This window comes from Puma concolor, chromosome B4, assembly GCF_028749965.1.
Source record: "Puma concolor isolate L17-30 chromosome B4, mPumCon1.1.hap2, whole genome shotgun sequence".
Taxonomy (NCBI): Eukaryota; Metazoa; Chordata; class Mammalia; order Carnivora; family Felidae; genus Puma; species Puma concolor.
Genome location: NC_141673.1, coordinates 45,604,545 through 45,624,661, shown reverse-complemented (window position 1 = coordinate 45,624,661; position 20,117 = coordinate 45,604,545). Strand labels below are relative to the sequence as shown.

Genomic DNA, 20,117 nt, shown 5'->3' with positions numbered 1-20,117 from the left:
ATTTCTGCTCTGATCTTTATTATTTCTCTTCTTCTGCTGGGTTTAGGCTGCCTTTGCTGTTCTGCTTCTATTTCCTTTAGGTGTGCTGTTAGATTTTGTATTTGGGATTTTTCTAGTTTCTTGAGATAGGCCTGGATTGCAATGTATTTTCCTCTCAGGACTGCCTTTGCTGCGTCCCAAAGCGTTTGGATTGTTGTATTTTCATTTTCGTTTGTTTCCATATATTTTTTAATTTCTTCTCTAATTGCCTGGTTGACCCACTCATTCGTTAGTAGGGTGTTCTTTAACCTCCATGCTTTTGGAGGTTTTCCAGACTTTTTTCTGTGGTTGATTTCAAGCTTCATAGCGTTGTGGTCTGAAAGTATGCATGGTATGATTTCAATTCTTGTAAACTTATGAAGGGCTGTTTTGTGACCCAGTATATGATCTATCTTGGAGAATGTTCCATGTGCACTCGAGAAGAAAGTATATTCTGTTGCTTTGGGATGCAGAGTTCTAAATATATCTGTCAAGTCCATCTGATCCAATGTCTCATTCAGGGCCCTTGTTTCTTTATTGATCGTGTGTCTAGATGATCTATCCATTTCTGTAAGTGGGGTGTTAAAGTCCCCTGCAATTACCACATTCTTATCAATAAGGTTGCTTGTGTTTATGAGTAATTGTTTTATATATTTGGGCGCTCCGGTATTCGGCGCATAGACATTTATAATTGTTAGCTCTTCCTGATGGATAGACCCTGTCACTATTATATAATGTCCTTCTTCATCTCTTGTTACAGCCTTTAATTTAAAGTCTAGTTTGTCTGATATAAGGATGGCTACTCCAGCTTTCTTTTGGCTTCCAGTAGCATGATAAATAGTTCTCCATCCCCTCACTCTCAATCTAAAGGTGTCCTCAGGTCTAAAATGAGTCTCTTGTAGACAGCAAATAGATGGGTCTTGTTTTTTTATCCATTCTGATACCCTATGTCTTTTGGTTGGCGCATTTAATCCATTTACATTCAGTGTTATTATAGAAAGATACGGGTTTAGAGTCATTGTGATGTCTGTATGTTTTATGCTTGTAGTGATGTCTCTGGTACTTTGTCTCACAGGGTCCCCCTTAGGATCTCTTGTAGGGCTGGTTTAGTGGTGACAAATTCCTTCAGTTTTTGTTTGTTTGGGAAGACCTTTATCTCTCCTTCTATTCTAAATGACAGACTTGCTGGATAAAGGATTCTCGGCTGCATATTTTTTCTGTCTAGCACACTGAAAATCTCGTGCCAATTCTTTCTGGCCTGCCAAGTTTCAAAAGAGAGATCAGTCACGAGTCTTATAGGTCTCCCTTTATATGTGAGGGCACGTTTACCCCTTGCTGCTTTCAGAATTTTCTCTTTATCCTTGTATTTTGCCAGTTTCACTATGATATGTCGTGCAGAAGATCGATTCAAGTTACGTCTGAAGGGAGTTCTCTGTGCCTCTTGGATTTCAATGCCTTTTTCCTTCCCTAGTTCAGGGAAGTTCTCAGCTATTATTTCTTCAAGTACCCCTTCAGCACCTTTCCCTCTCTCTTCCTCCTCTGGGATACCAATGATGCGTATATTATTTCTTTTTAGTGTATCACTTAGTTCTCTAATTTTCCCCTCATATTCCTGGATTTTTTTATCCCTCTTTTTCTCAGCTTCCTCTTTTTCCATAACTTTATCTTCTAGTTCACCTATTCTCTCCTCTGCCTCTTCAATCCGAGCCGTGGTGGTTTCCATTTTGTTATGCATTTCGTTTAAAGCGTTTTTCAGCTCCTCGTGACTGTTCCTTAGTCCCTTGATCTCTGTAGCAAGAGATTCTCTGCTGTCAGCTATACTGTTTTCAAGCCCAGCGATTAATTTTATGACTATTATTCTAAATTCACTTTCTGTTATATTATTTAAATCCTTTTTGATCAGCTCATTAGCTGTTGTTATTTCCTGGAGATTCTTCTGAGGGGAATTCTTCCGCTTGGTCATTTTGGATAGTCCCTGGCGTGGTGAGGACCTGCAGGGCACTTCCCCTGTGCTGTGGTGTATAACTGGAGTTGGTGGGCGGAGCCGCAGTCAGACCTGATGTCTGCTACCAGCCCACCGCTGGGGCCACAGTCAGACTGGTGCGTGCCTTCTCTTCCCCTCTCCTAGGGGCGGGATTCACTGTGGGGTGGGGTGGTCCGTCTGGGCTACTTGCACACTGCCAGGCTTGTGGTGCTGGGGATCTGGCGTCTTAGCTGGGGTGGGTAGGCAAGGTGCACAGGGGCAGGAGGGGCAGGCTTAGCTTGCTTCTCCTTAGGTGATCCACTTCAGGAGGGGCCCTGTGGCAGCAGGAGGGAGTCAGATCCGCTGCCGGAGGTTTGGCTCCGCAGAAGCGCAGAGTTGGGTGTTTGCGCGGAGCGAGCAAGTTCCCTGGCAGGAACTGGTTCTCTTTGGGATTTTGGCTGGGGGATGGGCGGGGAAGATGGCGCTGGCGAGCGCCTTTGTTCCCCACCAAACTGAGCTCTGTCGTCCGGGGGCTCAGCAGCTCTCCTTCCCTTTGTCCTCCAGCCTTCCCGCTTTCTGAGCAGACCTGTTAACTTATGACTTCCCAGACGCTAAGTCGCGCTTGCTGTCGGAACACAGTCCGTCAGGCCCCTCCGCTTTTTGCAAGCCAGACTCGGGGGCTCTGCTTGGCCGGCGAGCCGCCCCTCCGCCCCGGCTCCCTCCCGCCAGTCCGTGGAGCGCGCACCGCCTCGCCGCCCTTCCTACCCTCTTCCGTGGGCCTCTTGTCTGCGCTTGGCTCCGGCGACTCCGTTCTGCTAATCCTCTGGTGGTTTTCTGGGTTATTTAGGCAGGTGTAGGTGGAATCTAAGTGATCAGCAGGACGCGCGGTGAGCCCAGCGTCCTCCTACACCGCCATCTTCCCCTGTGGTATTTTGTAATGACCTTATTTGAACTGTTTAAATGTAGACATGTAAAAACTCCAAGAAGGGTCTATATTAGACTGATAGGATTTATTCTTATTATTAACATTAAACTCATTTACACAGATTTTATAGTTTCATGTTTTACCTTATTGTGCTGCTTTTTGAAAGTGGTAAATTAGTTTGTCATGGTGACCTTAATATATGAACTAGAATAAAAGCTATCTGTTAAATATGCACCATAAATATACTATTCTCTCCACACACACACACACACACACACAATTTTAAAACTCCTTCAAGGATCAGACAAATTCTACTTCTTCCATTAAACTTTGCATAAATAATTCCATTTTACAGTAATTTTTTTCCTTCAAATTTCCTTTGGCATTTCTAGTCTGTAAGAGAAAACCACTATTTTGTTCACAGAATCCAACTATTTTGTTTGATCTCTTATCTCATATTAGAGCCAGGATTTCTTTAACTTTATTTTGAAATTTTAATGGTCTCAGGTTGGCAGTAGGCAATTAATCAATACTTTGTGATCGTTACTGTTATCATTATTGTTGTTGAGCATGGGGGGAGAGCACCCCAGCAGGGGACTGACAAGCTAAGATCATTTTTTAATTTTAAAGTGACACAAGTTTTTATAAAGAAATTAGCACCATCTCTCCTGGAAACTCTTTGTAGTTTTGTTAAATTGGATTTGCCTCTGGCTAGAATTTTCTTTTCTCTTCCTCAGTTTAAGGTGTTCTCTCTTCCAAGTTTAGTGAGTGTTCGTCTGCCAAGCTTTTCTTTTTTATTTTTTTCTCCTCCCTTTTAATCTCCTTTAATGTCTTTTTTTTCCCTCAGTTATACAATATCATTCTCTCCAACAATGTAGAAAATGAACCTTTTGCTAACGATTCAACATTGTTAAATTTAAACACTGTTTCTTGAAATTCTACTGAGGAGGCAAAGGTTTGTTTTTGTTTTTCTCCAGAAGCGTGAAGCAACATATTACGTATAACTTGTATTTCCTTAAATAAGAGAGTTTCGTTTTAGAAATTTACCTTAGGTTTCACTTTACTAATTACTTGCTTTATATCATTATTTGTAATTAATTTATAACTATTTGTAATTAATTGCTTTATATCATTTAAAATCATATTGCTAGCCAAAGAAGATATGTATACTGAATTTTCATATTGATCAATATATGTTTATTGGTGCTGAATAGTATAAATTAGGATTCAGATAAAACACTATTTTAAGTTCATTTTACACTATGGTTTCGATCAGATGTTTGAGTTCCATAATGGAGTGGGCAACCACTATTTAAAGAGTTGTATATTTTTTCTTCAGAATGGAAATCATATCTTCAACTGGTATTTCTTATAAATAAAAGTGTTCATCAGTGAAGTTGAGGTATAGTGATATATTCCATGATCCCACCCATTAATTCCAATATCAAATAGTTTTAATGTGTGTTTTTAAATTGAGTAAGAGTAACAAGATTGCATACCTGCTTAAAAGTAACATTAACATTTTTATTTTGGAAATACATGATTTCCTCTTACTCTCTCAATCTAGGCCTTTTGTCTGAGATCTTATCTTTATTTTATAGGGTTCTAAAATAAACTACCAATCATTTTATTTTAAAATTTTATATTAAAATTTTTAAAAATTTATTTGAGAGAGAGAGAGAGAGAGAGTGTCAACAGGGGAGGGGCAGAGAGAGAGAGGGGGACACAGAATCCGAACGAAGCAGGCTCCAGGCTCTGAGCTGTCAGCACAGAGCCCATCGCGGGGCTCAAACTCACCACGAGATCATGACCTGAGTGAAGTGGGACGCCTAACTGACTGAGCTACCCAGGAACTCCATTAAAATTGTAAATCATAAAGCCCAACTTCACTCTCCTTAATTTTGTCTTGAATTAGGCACTTCATTTGAGAAGAAATACAGTATCAGTTTATGTCATATTGTCAATTCATTGTAAATTTGAACTTCTCACCATTGGCTCTTGGGGGCTGAAGCAGACCTCTGGGAGCAGTTCAGTCCCAATTCAGTTTGATGGAGTATAGACCATTGACGAGAAAATCTCAGACCAAAAAAGGGCTGAAGAAATTAGATCTATGGTCCACAGACTATAAAAATAAGCTATTAGAAATAAACCTTATAGTATGTAGTTGGCTGGAGAATTAATTAAATTATTGATTAAATATACTAAATCATTGAACAAATGATGAACTAAGATGCTTCTTTAGAAGCAGATTTAAAGAGCACACACATATATGCCTAGTTAACTATTCCTTTTTTTAATCATATTTATTCTCCATTTCTATTTTTTTTTTAAATCTAAGATTGGTGTAATCTCAGCTTGACATTACGACTCACTCAGAAATAACATGCGGTTCATCTGCCGGCTCAAAGTAGGAGGCTCCAGGAGTGAGTTCAGAATTAGCTATAGCAATTTAAGTGTTGCAGTCTTTAATATCTGTAATGATACTCCTCAGGTCCCAGCTATCTGGGGGCTATTTAGCCTTGTTATCGCTTCCAATTTCTTTTTTTCTCCCTCCTCCCTCAGTGAAGGCAGGAGGCCAGGAGAACTAATAGCTGCCAGCATTTTTGTTAACAAAACCCAAGCTGTTTCTCTAAAGCAAGCTTCTTAAAACAAAAGCAACAGAGAAGTACTTTTCCTTTACAGTTTATTTCTAATATAACAAATCAGCTTTTATCAGAGCAAATACAAAGGCCTCAACATCACACCGAATAGAAATCTTACGATTTTCTTTGTTTTCACCACTTTATAGTAATGGGTTGTTAATACCTATTGATCTCCACTTTATGTTCATTATCCTGAATTCACATTCATGTCTATGAATATAGTTTATGTCAATATGCCTTTTGTTATTTGTTGTGGTTTCCTGAAATTCTTTCACAGAATAAATGTGGTGGTGGTGGTGGTGGTGGTGGTGGTGGTGGTGGTGGTGTGTGTGTGTGTAGGTGAGTGTGTTAGAGTGAAAATTACATGGGAGGGCAGGTTTGGGGAAGGAAAAGTGGGAGGATGAGAGAGAGAGAGTGTGTGTTGCTCAGATGGTTCTACAAATAAACGGTGTAAATAGCAAAATAGCACTGGAACCCTGAGATTTAGTTATTATTCTTATATTGAACTTCACTAAAAAGGTTATTTGGGACTGAAACTGCAGTCTTCATCCTGTAGAACACATAAACAAGCTTAGTCTATTTCATTTATGTGCCCACTGTCTGAATTTGCTTTAACCCCTGTTAAGGAACAGTCCATTGTTTTTTAATCTATTTAGGGCCCATTGTAGCCCATTGATTTTGTTTCACGTTGTGCTCAAATCAACCACTCTCATTTTAGAGTAATTGAAGAGGCATTTTATTCACTGGGTTCTCTTTGAAGTTCAGTCTTACCATGTAGGCTGATGAACATCGTCTGTTAAGTAACACACGTTCTGTTCATGTTGTCACACACATTCTGTCATAACCATGAATCACCTATGATATTGCCACATCTACTGTATTGCAGGAAAAACAGAGGTTTCTGACGGATGTTCTGCATGAAGTGATGCTGCTTGACGGCTTGGCCAGTTCCCATCCAGTATCACAGGAAGTGCTACAGGCAACAGATATTGACAGGGTGTTTGACTGGATCGCCTATAAAAAGGTGGGAATAGATAAGACCCAAATGCCACGAATTGGATATCTCCCGAGGTAGCCAAACTATTTCATGCTAGATTTATTCTTCTCTTCTTCCTGGCAGATAGAAATGGACTGAGGTAGAAAATGGAGTAACTAGGTTCATGTCATTTTATGAGTTAGGGTTTTGCTTTATAAATCAGTGAAATGGAGATGAATGTTTGCCAAATAGTGCATAGAAATGTTGGAAGTATTAATGAATAAATGTTTGGAGACTCAATATGAAATTTCTGTACAAATGGTGTTGTGTAAATGTCAGTTTTTATTATTACTAACAAGAGAGCTGACCTATATAGTGACAAATTATTTGTCATCAGAGCTCCTTAAATAGTTGCTTATTTTGGGTTGGCTGATGCAAATCGGTGTAGGCAGTGACATAGGCATTTTATAAACATTATTTAAGGAAATTTAGGGAATTAAACATCTTTCTTGGATAATAATCATGATAAATGAAATTTTAAAGGCTAGACTATGACTGACAAAGATTTTGGACCAATGACTCGACACAGAAATAAGATAGACTTTGAACTTTTTCCCATCGTTAACGTGGATTAAAATTTTTCCTTTTATCTCTATCCCTTAGTTCTAATTTAACATGAGCATGTACATCTCTGTTTAATACTCAGTAGCCACTTAGTAATTGTTAAGATAGTGTTAAAGTCTAGTTCATCTTTGGTGTAGATTGAATTGCATTTACTGGGATTTCCACATAGTTTATTGATTCAATAATGTTTAAAAATTTTAAAAACTGTTGTTAATATTTTTCCTGAAATATTCCTATTTACAACTAGAAGTCATATAGTGATTGACCAGATGATCAAATCAGATGATTTGTACATTAATTTGGATATTCTGTTTTGCCCTCAGGAAATTACTAGCTCAATGATTATTAGTTAATATTATATGCTATAATATGTAAAGATAAAATTGTGTTAGAAAATGTTTTTTCAAGTCACTGATCATTTCATTGGCTATAAAGGGGTTTTTGATGATTTGGAAAAATAAGCAGAAGTATAGAACCGTTTTTGAAATATATATTAATGTATTTATGTAAAATATCAAAATTTAGAATATATATTAATTTTTATATATGAGGTTTTGGGGGCCATATTTTGTTGGATGTACATTCAGTTTTTTCAACTGTATTTATTCCTAAAATATAGTGCAGAAGATACGATTCTTCCCTTCTTCTTGGCATATGGAAATGGGCTGTGAGTTAGAAAACATAGAAAAATATTATTAAGATGGCTTGAGATGAGTTTGGAGACTTGTCTGGACTTAATTTCTACCTGCTACCGATTCTCTAAAACTATGTGTAAATGCCAATTTTACTTCCACATTAATAACGATCAAGAAAATATTATCTTGGTTAAATACATTTAGATGTATTTATACATAGATGACATCTATTCCAGATTCCATATATTTGAGAATTTGAAATGTTTTTAAGAAGTTTAAGAATCAAAACAGTAGGAAAAAATATATATAATGATTATTATTTTACCCTTTCCACAGTTTGGTACAGAGTCTTGCCAACCTATAAAGGTGAGAGATGAGCAGACTGTGCCACAGTGTTTAAGAACACCATCATAAAGGGTACTGGCTGACTTGCCTCTAGCCACGTATCTTTTTTTTTTTTTTAACTTTGTTGAGGAATAATTGACAAAAGTAATTGTATATATTTAAAGCGCAGGGTGTGAGGTTTCGATATAAATGTACATTATGGAATGATTACCATGATTAAGATTACGAACATATCTACCACCTCACATGGTTAACTCTTTTTCCTGTTTGTGTATGTGGTGAGAATGCCAAAGATATACTCTCAGCAACTTTCAAGTATATGGTATTATGCTATTAACTATAGCAACCATGCCATACATTAGATCATGAGAATTTATTATAACTGAAAATTTGTACCCTTTGACCCACATCACCCCATTCCCTCCTTCCCTGAGCCCTTGTCTACCACCATTCTATTCTCTGTTTCTATGAAATCGGCCTTTTTTTTCCCCTAAGATTTCACAAATAAGTAATACCTTATAGCATTTACCATTCTATCTGGCTTTTTTTACTTAGCATAATGCCCTCCATGTTTATCAGTGTGGTTGCAAATGGCAGGATTTCTCTCTTTTTTTAATGGCTGAATCATGTATATATATGTACATATATACATATATATATGTAACATATATCACATTTAAAATATGTAACATTTTCTTTATTTATCCATTGGAAGACATTTATATTATTTCTGTATCTTGGCTATTGTGAATTAAAGCTGAAAGGAACATGGACATGCAGATATCTCTTTGAGATACTGATTTCATTTCCTTTGGATGTATACCCAAGAGATATATTGCTAGATCTTATGGTAATTCTATTTTTAATTTCCTGAGAAACTTCCATATTGTTTTCCATCATGTTTATACCAGTTTACATTCCCACCACCACTGTGTAAGGGTTATCTTTTCTCCTTGTCCTTGCTAGCATTTGTTATTTCTTATCTTTTTTTTTTTTTAAAGTAACCTCATGCCCAACATAGGGCTTGAACTCAAAACTCTGAGATCAAGAGTTGCTCACAGGCTCACCAAATGAGCCAGCCAGGTGCCCCCTATGTCTTATCTTTTTTTTTTTTTTTAATTTTTAAAATATTTATTCATTTTTTGAGACACACACACACACACACACACACACAAACACACACACACACACACACACAGAGTACGAGTGTGGGAGGGGCAGAGAGAGAGGGAGACACAGAATCTGAAACAGGCTCTAGGCTCTGAGCTGTCAGCACAGAGCCCAACATGGAGCTCAAACCCATAAGCCATAAGATCATGACCTGAGCCGAAGTCAGACACCCAACGCCCAACGAAATGAGCTACCCAGGCGCCCCTTATCTTTTTGAAAGTAGCCATTTTGACAGTTATTTAGTGTCTCTTTGTGGTTTTCATATGTATTTCCCTGATAAATGGTGATATTGAACACCTTTTGATATGGACCATTTGGCCAAATTGGATATCTTTGGAGAAAATATTTATTCAGGTCCTTCGCCCATTTTTTTTTAAATTTTTTTTAACCTTTATTTATTTTTGAGACAGAGAGAGACAGAGCATGGATGGGGGAGGGGCAGAGAGAGAGGGAGACACAGAATCGGAAGCAGGCTCCAGGCTCCGAGCCATCAGCCCAGAGCCCATCGCGGGGCTTGAACCCACGGACCGCGAGATCGTGACCTGAGCTGAAGTCGGACGCTTAACCGACTGAGCCACCCAGGCGCCCCCCTTCGCCCATTTTTAATTAGACCATTTGTTGGGATTTTTTTTTGTAGGAGTTCTTTATGGTTTTGTGTATGTTTTTATATTTTATAATTATATATTTTGCAAATATTTTCTTCCATTTTGTAGGTTGCCTTTTCAATTTTTTGCCTTTTGTAGGTTTGCCTTTTCAATGTTTCCTTTTTTGTGCCAAAGCTTTTAGTTTGATATAGTCTCATTTGTTTATTTTGTTTCTGTTGCCTGTGCTTTTGGTGTCTTATCTAAGAATTCATTGCTAAAATTAATGCTAAGGATTTTTCTCTCATGATTTCTTCTAGGAGTTTTATGGTTTCAGGTCTTACATTGGAATCCTTGATCCATTTTTAGTTGATTTTTGTGAGTGGTATAAGATAGGGGTCCAATTTGATTATTTTGCATAGGGATATCCAGTTTTCCCAAGACCATTTGTTAAAGAGACTGTCATTTCCTCATTGTGTGTTCTTAGTGATCTTGTCACAAATTAGTTGACCACATGTGATTGGATTTATATCTTGACTCTCTGTTCTTTCTGCTCTACTAGTTCTATGTAGCTGTTTTTGTTTTTGTTTTGCCATTATCATATGGTTTTGATCACTATAGCTTTGTGTAATATAGCTTGAATCAGAAAGTGAGAGTCCTCCAGCTTTGTTCTCTCTCAGGATTGTTTTGGCTATCTGGGGTCTACAAGATAGTTTTGTTTTGTTTTGTTTTGTTTTCTGTGAAAAATGCCATTGGAACTTTGATAACGATTACACTGCATCTGTACAACACTTTGACTAGTATGGAGATTCTCACAGTATTAATTCTTCCAATCCAAGATCACAGGGTATCTTTTCATTTATTTCTGTCTTCAATCTCTTTCATCAATGTCTTATGGTTCTTAGTGTACAAGTCTTTCACCTAATTGGTTAACTGTATTCCTAAGTTTTTATGGCCTTTGATGCTACTGTAAATAGCATAGGATTGCTTTTTAAAATTTTTTTTTCAACGTTTTTATTTATTTTTGGGACAGAGAGAGACAGAGCTTGAACGGGGGAGGGGCAGAGAGAGAGGGAGACACAGAATCGGAAACAGGCTCCAGGCTCTGAGCCACCAGCCCAGAGCCCGACGCGGGGCTCGAACTCACGGACCGCGAGATCGTGACCTGGCTGAAGTCGGACGCTTAACCACCGACTGTGCCACCCAGGCGCCCCTAGGATTGCTTTTTAAATTTCTCTTTTAGATAGTTCAGTGTTAGTGTGTAGAAATACAAGTGATTTGTGTATGTAAAATTTGGATCTTGCAAATTTACTGAATTAATGTATTAGTTGGAACAGCTTTTGGGGGAATCTTTAGGGGTTTCTATATATGAGATATCATCTACACAGAGAAATAATTTTACTTCTTCCTTTTCTGATTTGGATATCTTGTATTTCTTGTTCTTGCTTAGTTGCTATGGCAATGGCTAGTATTTCTAGTTCTATTTTGGATAGAAATGGTGAGAGTGGGCATCCTTGTCTTTTCCTGATCTTGGAGGAAAGGCTTTTAACCTTTCACCACTTAGTATGATGTTAGCTAGGGGCTTGTCTTCCTATCTATGTATCTTTATGCTATGTATCTTTATGCTATGTATCTTTCAGTGCTATTACCACTGAAAATTCTGTTTTCCTGTGTGTTTTTAAGTGATGATAGATATGCTGTTTTTCAAAGAAGATTTCACAAGAAAAAAATTTAACAACTATACTAAGGTATAATTGAAATACAATAAACTGTACATGTTAAAAAGTACAATTTGATATGTTCTGACATATGTATACAGTGAAAGCATCACTACGACCCAGTTACTGAACATATCCATCAAATATTTTCTTGTGCCTCTTTGTAATCACTTTTCCATCTCTCCTCTCTACTCCATTGATCAACTTTTTCACTACAGATTAAATTGCATTTCTAGAGTTTTATATAGATGAAATAATATGTATGTACTCTTTTTTGGTCTGCTTTCTTTCATTCAACATAATGATTTTGAGATATATTCATGTTGTAGAATACATGGATATAGTACAATTTCTTCATTCTCTTGAATATTTGGGTTGTTTATAGTTTGGGGCTGTTACAAATAAAGCTGCTATGAACATTTGTGTGCCAATCTTGTATGTATATTCACTTTTGTTTCTCTTGGGTAAATACCTAAAGGTGGAATGTCCATGTGATATGGTAGGTATGTTCAATGTTTTAAGACTGCTGAATTGTTTTCCAATATAGTTGTACCATTGAAACATAGTATATTCCCTCCAAACATGTATCAAACTTCTGCTTTCTCCACATCTTCACCAATACAAACATGGTATAATCAATTCTTTTAATTTTAGATATTGTAATGTTATCTCACTGTAGTTGTAAATTATGTTTCCCTAACAGCTATTGATGTTGACAAGTTTTTCATTTGATATTCTTCCTCCTATACCTTCATTAGTGAAAGGTTAGTTCAAATCCTTTGCCCATTTTTTTAAAATTTGATTGTTTGTTTTCTTATTATTAAGTTTTGGGGATTCTTCATATACTTTGAACACAGATATAAGATATATGATACGCAAATACTATTTTTCCCAGTTTGTCACCTGACCCTTATGTTTATAATAGCATCTTTCTGAAAACTAAAGATTTTAGTTTTGATTAAGTATACTTTATCATGTTTTTCTTCAATTGATGGTATTATCAGTGTAATATTTAAATTTTTTAAAATTTTACGTTTATTTATTTTTGAGAGAGAGAGAGAGGCAGACTGCAAGTGGGGGAGGGACAGAGAGACAAGGAGACACAGAATCCTAAGCAGGCTCCAGGCTCTGAGCTGTCAGCACAGAGCCCGACTCAGGTCTCTCCCACAAACCGTGAGATCATGACCTGAGTTGAAGTTGGATGCTTAACCAACTAAGCCACCCAGGCGCCCCATCAGTGTAATATTTTAAAGATCTTTGACTAACTCAAGGTCAGGAAAGTTTTTCCTTTTTTTTTCCTCTATAAGTTGTATAGTTTTAGGTTTATATTTAGATCTATAACCTATTTTCAGCTTATTTTTGTATTGGTGTGAAGTTTGAATCAAATATTTTTCTTTTTCTTTTTTTGCGTAGAGATACTTAATTTTTGAAGAAATATTTCTTAAAAGCCCTAGTGTTTTCACACTGAATTGCCATTTCACATTGGTTAAAAGTCAGTGAACTATAGATGCATGGGTCTATTTCTGGACTATTTATTTTGTTCTCTCAAGAATATGTTTGTCTATGTTGGTGCCAATACCATACAACCTTGATTACCACAGTTTTATGATAAACTTTGAATTAAGGTTGTTAATCTCTTTCTTCTACATTTTTGAAGGTCTTTTGACTATTCTTGATACTTTGAATTTCCATGTGAATTTTAGAATGAGTTTTTCAATTTCTATAAAAACTCTCTGGAAATTGCAGGGATTGCATTGCATTTATAAGGCAATTTGGGAGAACTGACACCTTAGCAATACCAAGTGACCCATGAACACAGTATACCTTTCCATTCATTTAGGTTCTCTTTGTTTTTTCTCAGTAGTGTAGTTTTCAGTGAATAGATCTTTTATATCTATTTTTGGATTTGTTTCTAAGTATTTCACATCTATAGGCTATTGTAATTGATATTCGTTTTAATTCCCATTTCTGCTTTTTTTGCTCTATATAGAAATACAATTGATATTTGTATGTTTACCTTGTGCAATGTTAAATAGAAGCAATGAGAGCAGACATCCTTGTATTGTTCCTGATATTAGGAGCAATGCATTCAGTCTTTCACCATTAGATATGATGTTTCCTCTAAAGTTTTATAAATACTCTTTATCAGGTTGAAGAAATTGCATTGTATTCCTGAATTGCTGAGAGTTTTAATCCAAAATTGATGCTGATTGCATCAAATGCCTTTTCCCCATCAAGATGGTCATTTTTATTTTATTTTATTTTTAAATTATTTTTAATGTTTATTTATTTCTGAGACAGAGAGAGACAGAGCCTGAGTGGGGGGGGGCAGAGAGAGAGGGGGACACAGAATCCGAAGCAGGCTCCAGGCTCTGAGCTGTCAGCACAGAGCCCAACGCTGGGCTCGAACTCACCGACCGTGAGATCATGACCTGAGCCAAAGTCGGACGCTGAACTGACTGAGCCACCCAGGCACCCCTTATTTTAGTTTTTAATTTGTTAATATGATGAATTATGTTGAGTGAGTTTTAATGTTAGACTATCATTGCATTCCTGGGACAAATATCATTTGGTCATAATGTATTTTTAAAAATATATTGTTGAATTCAATTTACTAACAAAATGTTTACAAATTTTGCATCTATGTTCATGACAGGTATCAGTGTATAATTTTGTTTCCCTGTAACATCTTTTTCTGGTTTTGTTATCACTATAATGCTAGCCTCATAAAGGGAAACTATTGCCTTCTTTTCAATTTTCTGGGAGAATTTATGTAGAATTATATTCTTTTTGTTTTGTTTTGTTTTGTTTGTTAAATATGTGGTAGAATTTACCAGTACAGCAATCTGGGCCTGGAATTCCTTCATGGGAAGATTTTTAGCTAGTAACTTAATTTTGATAATATTAGCAGATTCGGGTTATTTACGCTTCTTTAAAAAAATTTTTTTTAATGTTTATTTATTTTTGAGAAAGAGAGAGACAGAGCGTGAGTGAGGGAGGGGCAGAGAGAGAGGAAGACACAGAATTCGAAGCAGGATCCAGGCTCTGAGCTGTGAGCACAGAGCCTGACATGGGGCTGGAACTCACCAGCTGTGAGATCACAACTGAGCCGAAGTAGGCTGCCCAACTGACTGAGCCACCCAGGTGCCCCTATTTATGCTTCTTGACTAAGCTTTGTAGTTTGTATCTTTTCAAGGATTTGGCTCATTTTATCTAAGAAGTTTCATTTATTGGCATCAAGTTGTATATGATATTTTCTCTCATTATCCTTTTAATAACCAGAGAGTCTTTAATAATATCACCTCTCTAACTCCAGATATTGTTAATTTTTGTCTTATTCTTACTGTTCTGATTAGTATAGCTAGAAGTTTATACATTTTATTTTCAAAAGTTCAGCTTTTGGCTTAATTGATTCTTACTCTTACTTTCTATGTTATAGATTTCCTAATTATTACTATTTTCTTCTTTCTTCCTTTTATTAAAATGTTTATTTATTTTTGAGAGAGAGAGGGAGACAGCACGAGCATGGGAAGGGCCGAGAGAGAGGGAGACACAAAATCTGAAAGAGGCTCCTGGCTCTGAGCTTTCAGTGCAGAGCCCAACATGGGCTTGAACCCACAAACCGTGAGATCATGACCTGAGCTGAAGTCAGACGCTTGACGGAATGAGCCACCCAGGCACCCCTCTTTTTTCTGGTTTCTTTAGGTTCAAGTTTAGGTCATTAATTGAAGGCCTTTTTTTTTCTATTCTAATTCAGATGTTTATCCCATGAATTTTCTCTAGCTAATGGATGCCTCAGATTTTGATACATGGAGGTTTCATTTTCATTCACTTTAAGATACTTTCTAATTTCCTATTTGATTTGTTAGTTGCCCCATGGGTTATTTAAAGTGTGTTATTTAGTTTACATGTATTTGAAGATTTTCCAGAAATAGTTTCTGTTCTTTATTTCTTATTTAATTCTACTGTGATCAGTAAAACATATTCTGTATGACTTGAATTTTCTTAGTTATCAAGGCTTGTTTTATGGCCCAGGATTCGGTGTCTGTTGGTAAATGTACCATATGCACTTCAAAAGAATGTGTATTCCACCGTCGTTGACTGGAATATTTTATAAATGTTAGGTAAAGTTGGTTGATAGAGTTGTTCAAATCTGTTCTATCCATATTGATTTTCTGTCTACTTGTTCATCTTGCTTTCTTGATGGGCCCTTATTGTTTGGATTCACCCACATTATGCTAAAATCAAACTCTAAAAATGTAGTGAAAAATAGTGGGATATCTGAAAAATAATCTTCAAATGTAAATGTGGAAAAATAAAGATTAGAATTTGGTAGAAATCGGGGCGCCTGGGTGGCTCAGTCGGTGAAGCGTCCGACTTCAGCTCAGGTCATGATCTCGCGGTCCGTGAGTTCGAGCCCCGCGTCAGGCTCTGTGCTGACAGCTCAGAGCCTGGAGCCTGTTTCAGATTCTGTGTCTCCCTCTCTTTGACCCTCCCGCATTCATGCTCTGTCTCTCTCTGTCTCAAAAATAAATAAACGTTAAAAAAAAATTAAAAAAAAAGAATTTGGTAGAAATCTCAGGGACTTCATTTTGAGAATCTCTATATCAGGCCTTGATGTACACTTCATGTCTTAGACTAGTTCTCTGATTTGGCTTTTCTCAGGTTCTTCCTATCAGGTAAGTTTGTAGATGGACAACATGAAATAACCAATTTAACTTTATAGATGGAATAGGTAAATCATGTCATTCGGGGATGTATGACAGGTAACAGAGATAATTTTACAAGCTATAAATAAGGTTAGCTGCTAGTATTTGTTGCATGCTTACTTGGGGCCAGGCACTGTGCCAAAGTCTTTATATCTATTAACTCATCGAATTCTCATAATCTCCTTATGGGGGGGTGTTGTTTTCATGATTCTCATTTTAAAGATGAGGACATTGACTTGTGGGCAATCTAAGGATATGTTTCCCAGGAACTCAAGTTCCAGAGCCATTGTTCTTAACCATTACCATATTTTTACCAACAAGTTTGGCTAGAACATTCATTCCAAAGTAATTTGATAAGCTTCTGCTTATATTCCAGGCACTGTGTGCTGAGTACTAGGGAAATGATCAATAAGACATAAAGGAGAGACAGGATATAAATAAGCCAGTGTAATAACATATGAGTATTAATAGCAATATATCCATTTTAAATGTGGACAACTAACTCAAACCATATTTAGGGATAAAAAGGAATTCATTGACTAAAAATCTGTCAAGTATGAGATGTAGTCATAGCTTTAAGAATGGTTGGCTCCACGTATTTTAACAATGTCATCAGCTTCTTGGCTCTCACCTGTATCTGACTTAATTTCTGAATTATTCTAGAGGGGTGACCCCAAAGAAATCTAGGCTGATAGGGTCCTCAACTTTGTGATCCTAAGAAGCCCAGAGAAAGAGCAAACTTATTTCATCACAACGGAATCTCTATTTCCACAAAGGGTTATAATTTTTTTCTGATTAGGTAATAGATCACCACTGACCAATCCCTATGTCCAAGGGAAGAAAATTCCTATGAATATTCTAACTAGCTAGCATGGGTCATGAGCTCATCCTTTGGCAGGAGAGATAGACCACATTAAAACAAAAGGATATGTAGGAAAAAGTAATGGATGCCAACCTCAGAGTCTTAGGTGTTATGATAGACATATGTACAATATATAGTTGCAGGGGGAAAGGGAAGGGGAGTGACAAAAAGGCAAACAAGGACCATTCTGTAGAGGAGGTTTAGGAAAGGAGCACCCCGATGTTCCTTGATTGAGTGGAACATCAGGTTCAACATGGTTATAGAATAGTGAGGGTTTAGGGTAATAGGCAGGCTGAGGAGATGAGCAGGTAAGAACTTGGAGGACCTCTTATGTGATACTAAAAAGTTTGAACTTTATCCAGCAGGTCAAGAGAAACCAATGAAGAATATCAAGCAGAGGAATAACATAATTAAAATTGTACTTTATAAAGAATATTCCTGTAGGTGTGGAAGAGATTAAAATAATATTAAAAGCAATATGATAGATTGAGACATTTTAGAAAAGATTGTAGTGACTAGAGCTGTAATATATAGAATTTATTTTTTGTGTGGTAGTATGTAATACTTAATAGAAACGTTTTGCTGCTACTTTTCTGTGTTCCTCCCTGAAGATCCCTGTTACCAAACAGCATTAACCTCTGCCAACAGTCAACCTCTCATTGCATCAGTGCTTCATTGGCTTATCATGTCTTGTAATTATTTCCTTAATAATTATTGAAATTATTCCCACTTCTGTTTTTTGTTATTCTTCCTTCATAGCAATTTCATTATACTTTAAATAACTTTTTGATGTAGTGGTGTATTATAGGGGTAGAGAAGATTATACAGAAATAAAGGTTAGGAACCAACAGACCCAATACTAATTTGTGTAGATTTGAATTTAAGAACTGAGTGATTTTGAATAAATACTGAGTGATGTTCAATATGGATAGTCTCAAGGCCAGGATTAAAAGAAAAACTCTTAAAATTACATGCATATTTTTAGGATGGGAAGAAAAAAAGTGATAGCTAGTCTGTTAAAAAATTACATTCCAGTGAAATAACAATTTTCCATTTTAAGTGTAATTGAAAAAGAAGATGCTTTTATCCTAACATACAATGGAAACAGGAAAATACTGTCCATAGATAGAAAGACTGGGAAAGATGGATTGAGATAGTCTCTTTGCTCTAAAAGCACAAAGGGAAATAAGAATCAATGACCCAATAACCTGGATGATGAAAGTGTGCGAATGCTCATTAAATTTACATATGATGCCACATTGAAATGAATTGCTACAAGCTTGGGAGAGAGGAAGAGATTTCCAAATGACTTAAGCAAATTTAAAGAGAATCCTTTACAAACAAGAACACTTTTGAACAATTATTATACCAAGGCTGATGTATTTTATGAAAATTTCCTGTATGGCTAAAGAGGAAAATGTATACAATTTCTGTAATTTTTAGAAGTGAATACAAAAAGCCAACCAGCCATTTGCATCTATTGTCTTTTCTGATAACAGGTTTCCCACTCATAGCAGTATGTCAACCAGGTCACGATTAGGACACCAAGAGAGCACAGTCCAGCTCTACAAACAGAACGGGTCATTTCTGTAGAAGGAAAAAAAAAAAAAAAGATAGCCTCTTCCTTCAAGAATATAACCCAGTAGTAGACATAAGACCTATGAAATTAAGATGGCAGTTATACTAAGAGTAACAGTAAAGCATATCTATCATTTAATGAGCACTGACTATCTATGAGGCATTGTGTGAAATGCTTTGCATGTGTTATCATCTTTATTCCTAACAGAACACTTGGATGTAGGCATTTTCAACCCATTTTACTGATGAAACTGAAACTTCAAAAAGGAAGTGATTTCCGTAGGGCCAGACATCTAGCAAGTGAACAAGCCAAGGGTTTAAAGTCAGACCTATAAAACTTTTTACAAATAAACATATTTGAAGGCAGGTTATGATATGATCCTTCTCAGTGGATGGCAACTTCTAGTTCTCAGGCCATCTTCAATCCTCTTTTTTTCTCATCCTATTTGTCAGGAAATCTTGTCTCTGCTGTCAGAGTATTTCCAGTATTTATTCTTTCTTGTATCCCCCAACTTCATCTATTACTACTGTCCCTTCACTCACACTATTCCCGCTCCACCAACTCTTGTTTTCCCTAAATCCAACTAACCCCCCTCCCACACTAGGGTGTTTGCGCTGGCTGTTCCCTGGGTAGAGGATGATGTTCCTTCAGCTGTCATCATGGTTCTAACTTGTTCTCCTTCAGGCCTTTACTTAAATGTCACTTTCTTGGAGAGGCCACTTGTTTCAAGTGGTAAGTGACACCCTCATTTTTTTTTCCCTTCATTCCTTTCTCTTATTCTGATCCACTTACTGTTTTGGGCTGTTTGGGTAGTGATCACCTTCTAACATATTATAGAATTTTCTCAATATTATGTTTGCTATATTATCTGGCTTCCTGCTTCCCACCGTTGAATGTGAGCTTCATAAAAGGACGGTTCTATGTCTGTGCTTTTCATTGTTTTCCAGTATCCGTTATACTGCCTGCATAGAGTAGGCACTCACTAAGTATTTGTTGAATTGAATTAAAGTAAATGTCAGGAAAGCAATATAAGCAAAATGTTATGGTGTTACAGAGGGAAAGATCCCATCTGTTTATAGGAATTAGGAAAAAGAGTTGGCACTTGAAGTAGGATTAACGAGTTTCAGATGTATTCCATGTGAATTTCAGCGGGGGAAGGAAGATTGTGTTACCCAATCATTCTGTTTCCTAATGGGTTATGTCACATGTGGCCTGACCCCTGAGCCCTAGACCTCAGGGGACCCCTTTCCTGTCAGCTCAGCTCTTCTTTTGCTGTTTCTGTGTTCTCCTGCCTCAGGCACAGTCAGCCTCCTGCTCTGCAAGTTTTTCCAGCTCTTACTCTTCTAAACAGGTCCTTCTTCATAGCCTTT

General features: G+C 36.9%; 1 protein-coding gene across 1 annotated transcript in view; it reads left to right on the top strand.

Moving 5' to 3' along the window:
* Positions 1-20,117, top strand: part of TRHDE (thyrotropin releasing hormone degrading enzyme) — a 396,068-nt gene that overhangs the window by 226,236 nt on the left and 149,715 nt on the right. Inside the window, exon 6 of the mRNA XM_025926745.2 lies at positions 6,435-6,572. Coding sequence (XP_025782530.2) covers positions 6,435-6,572 — 138 coding nt within the window. The remainder of the gene's footprint in view (positions 1-6,434; positions 6,573-20,117) is intronic.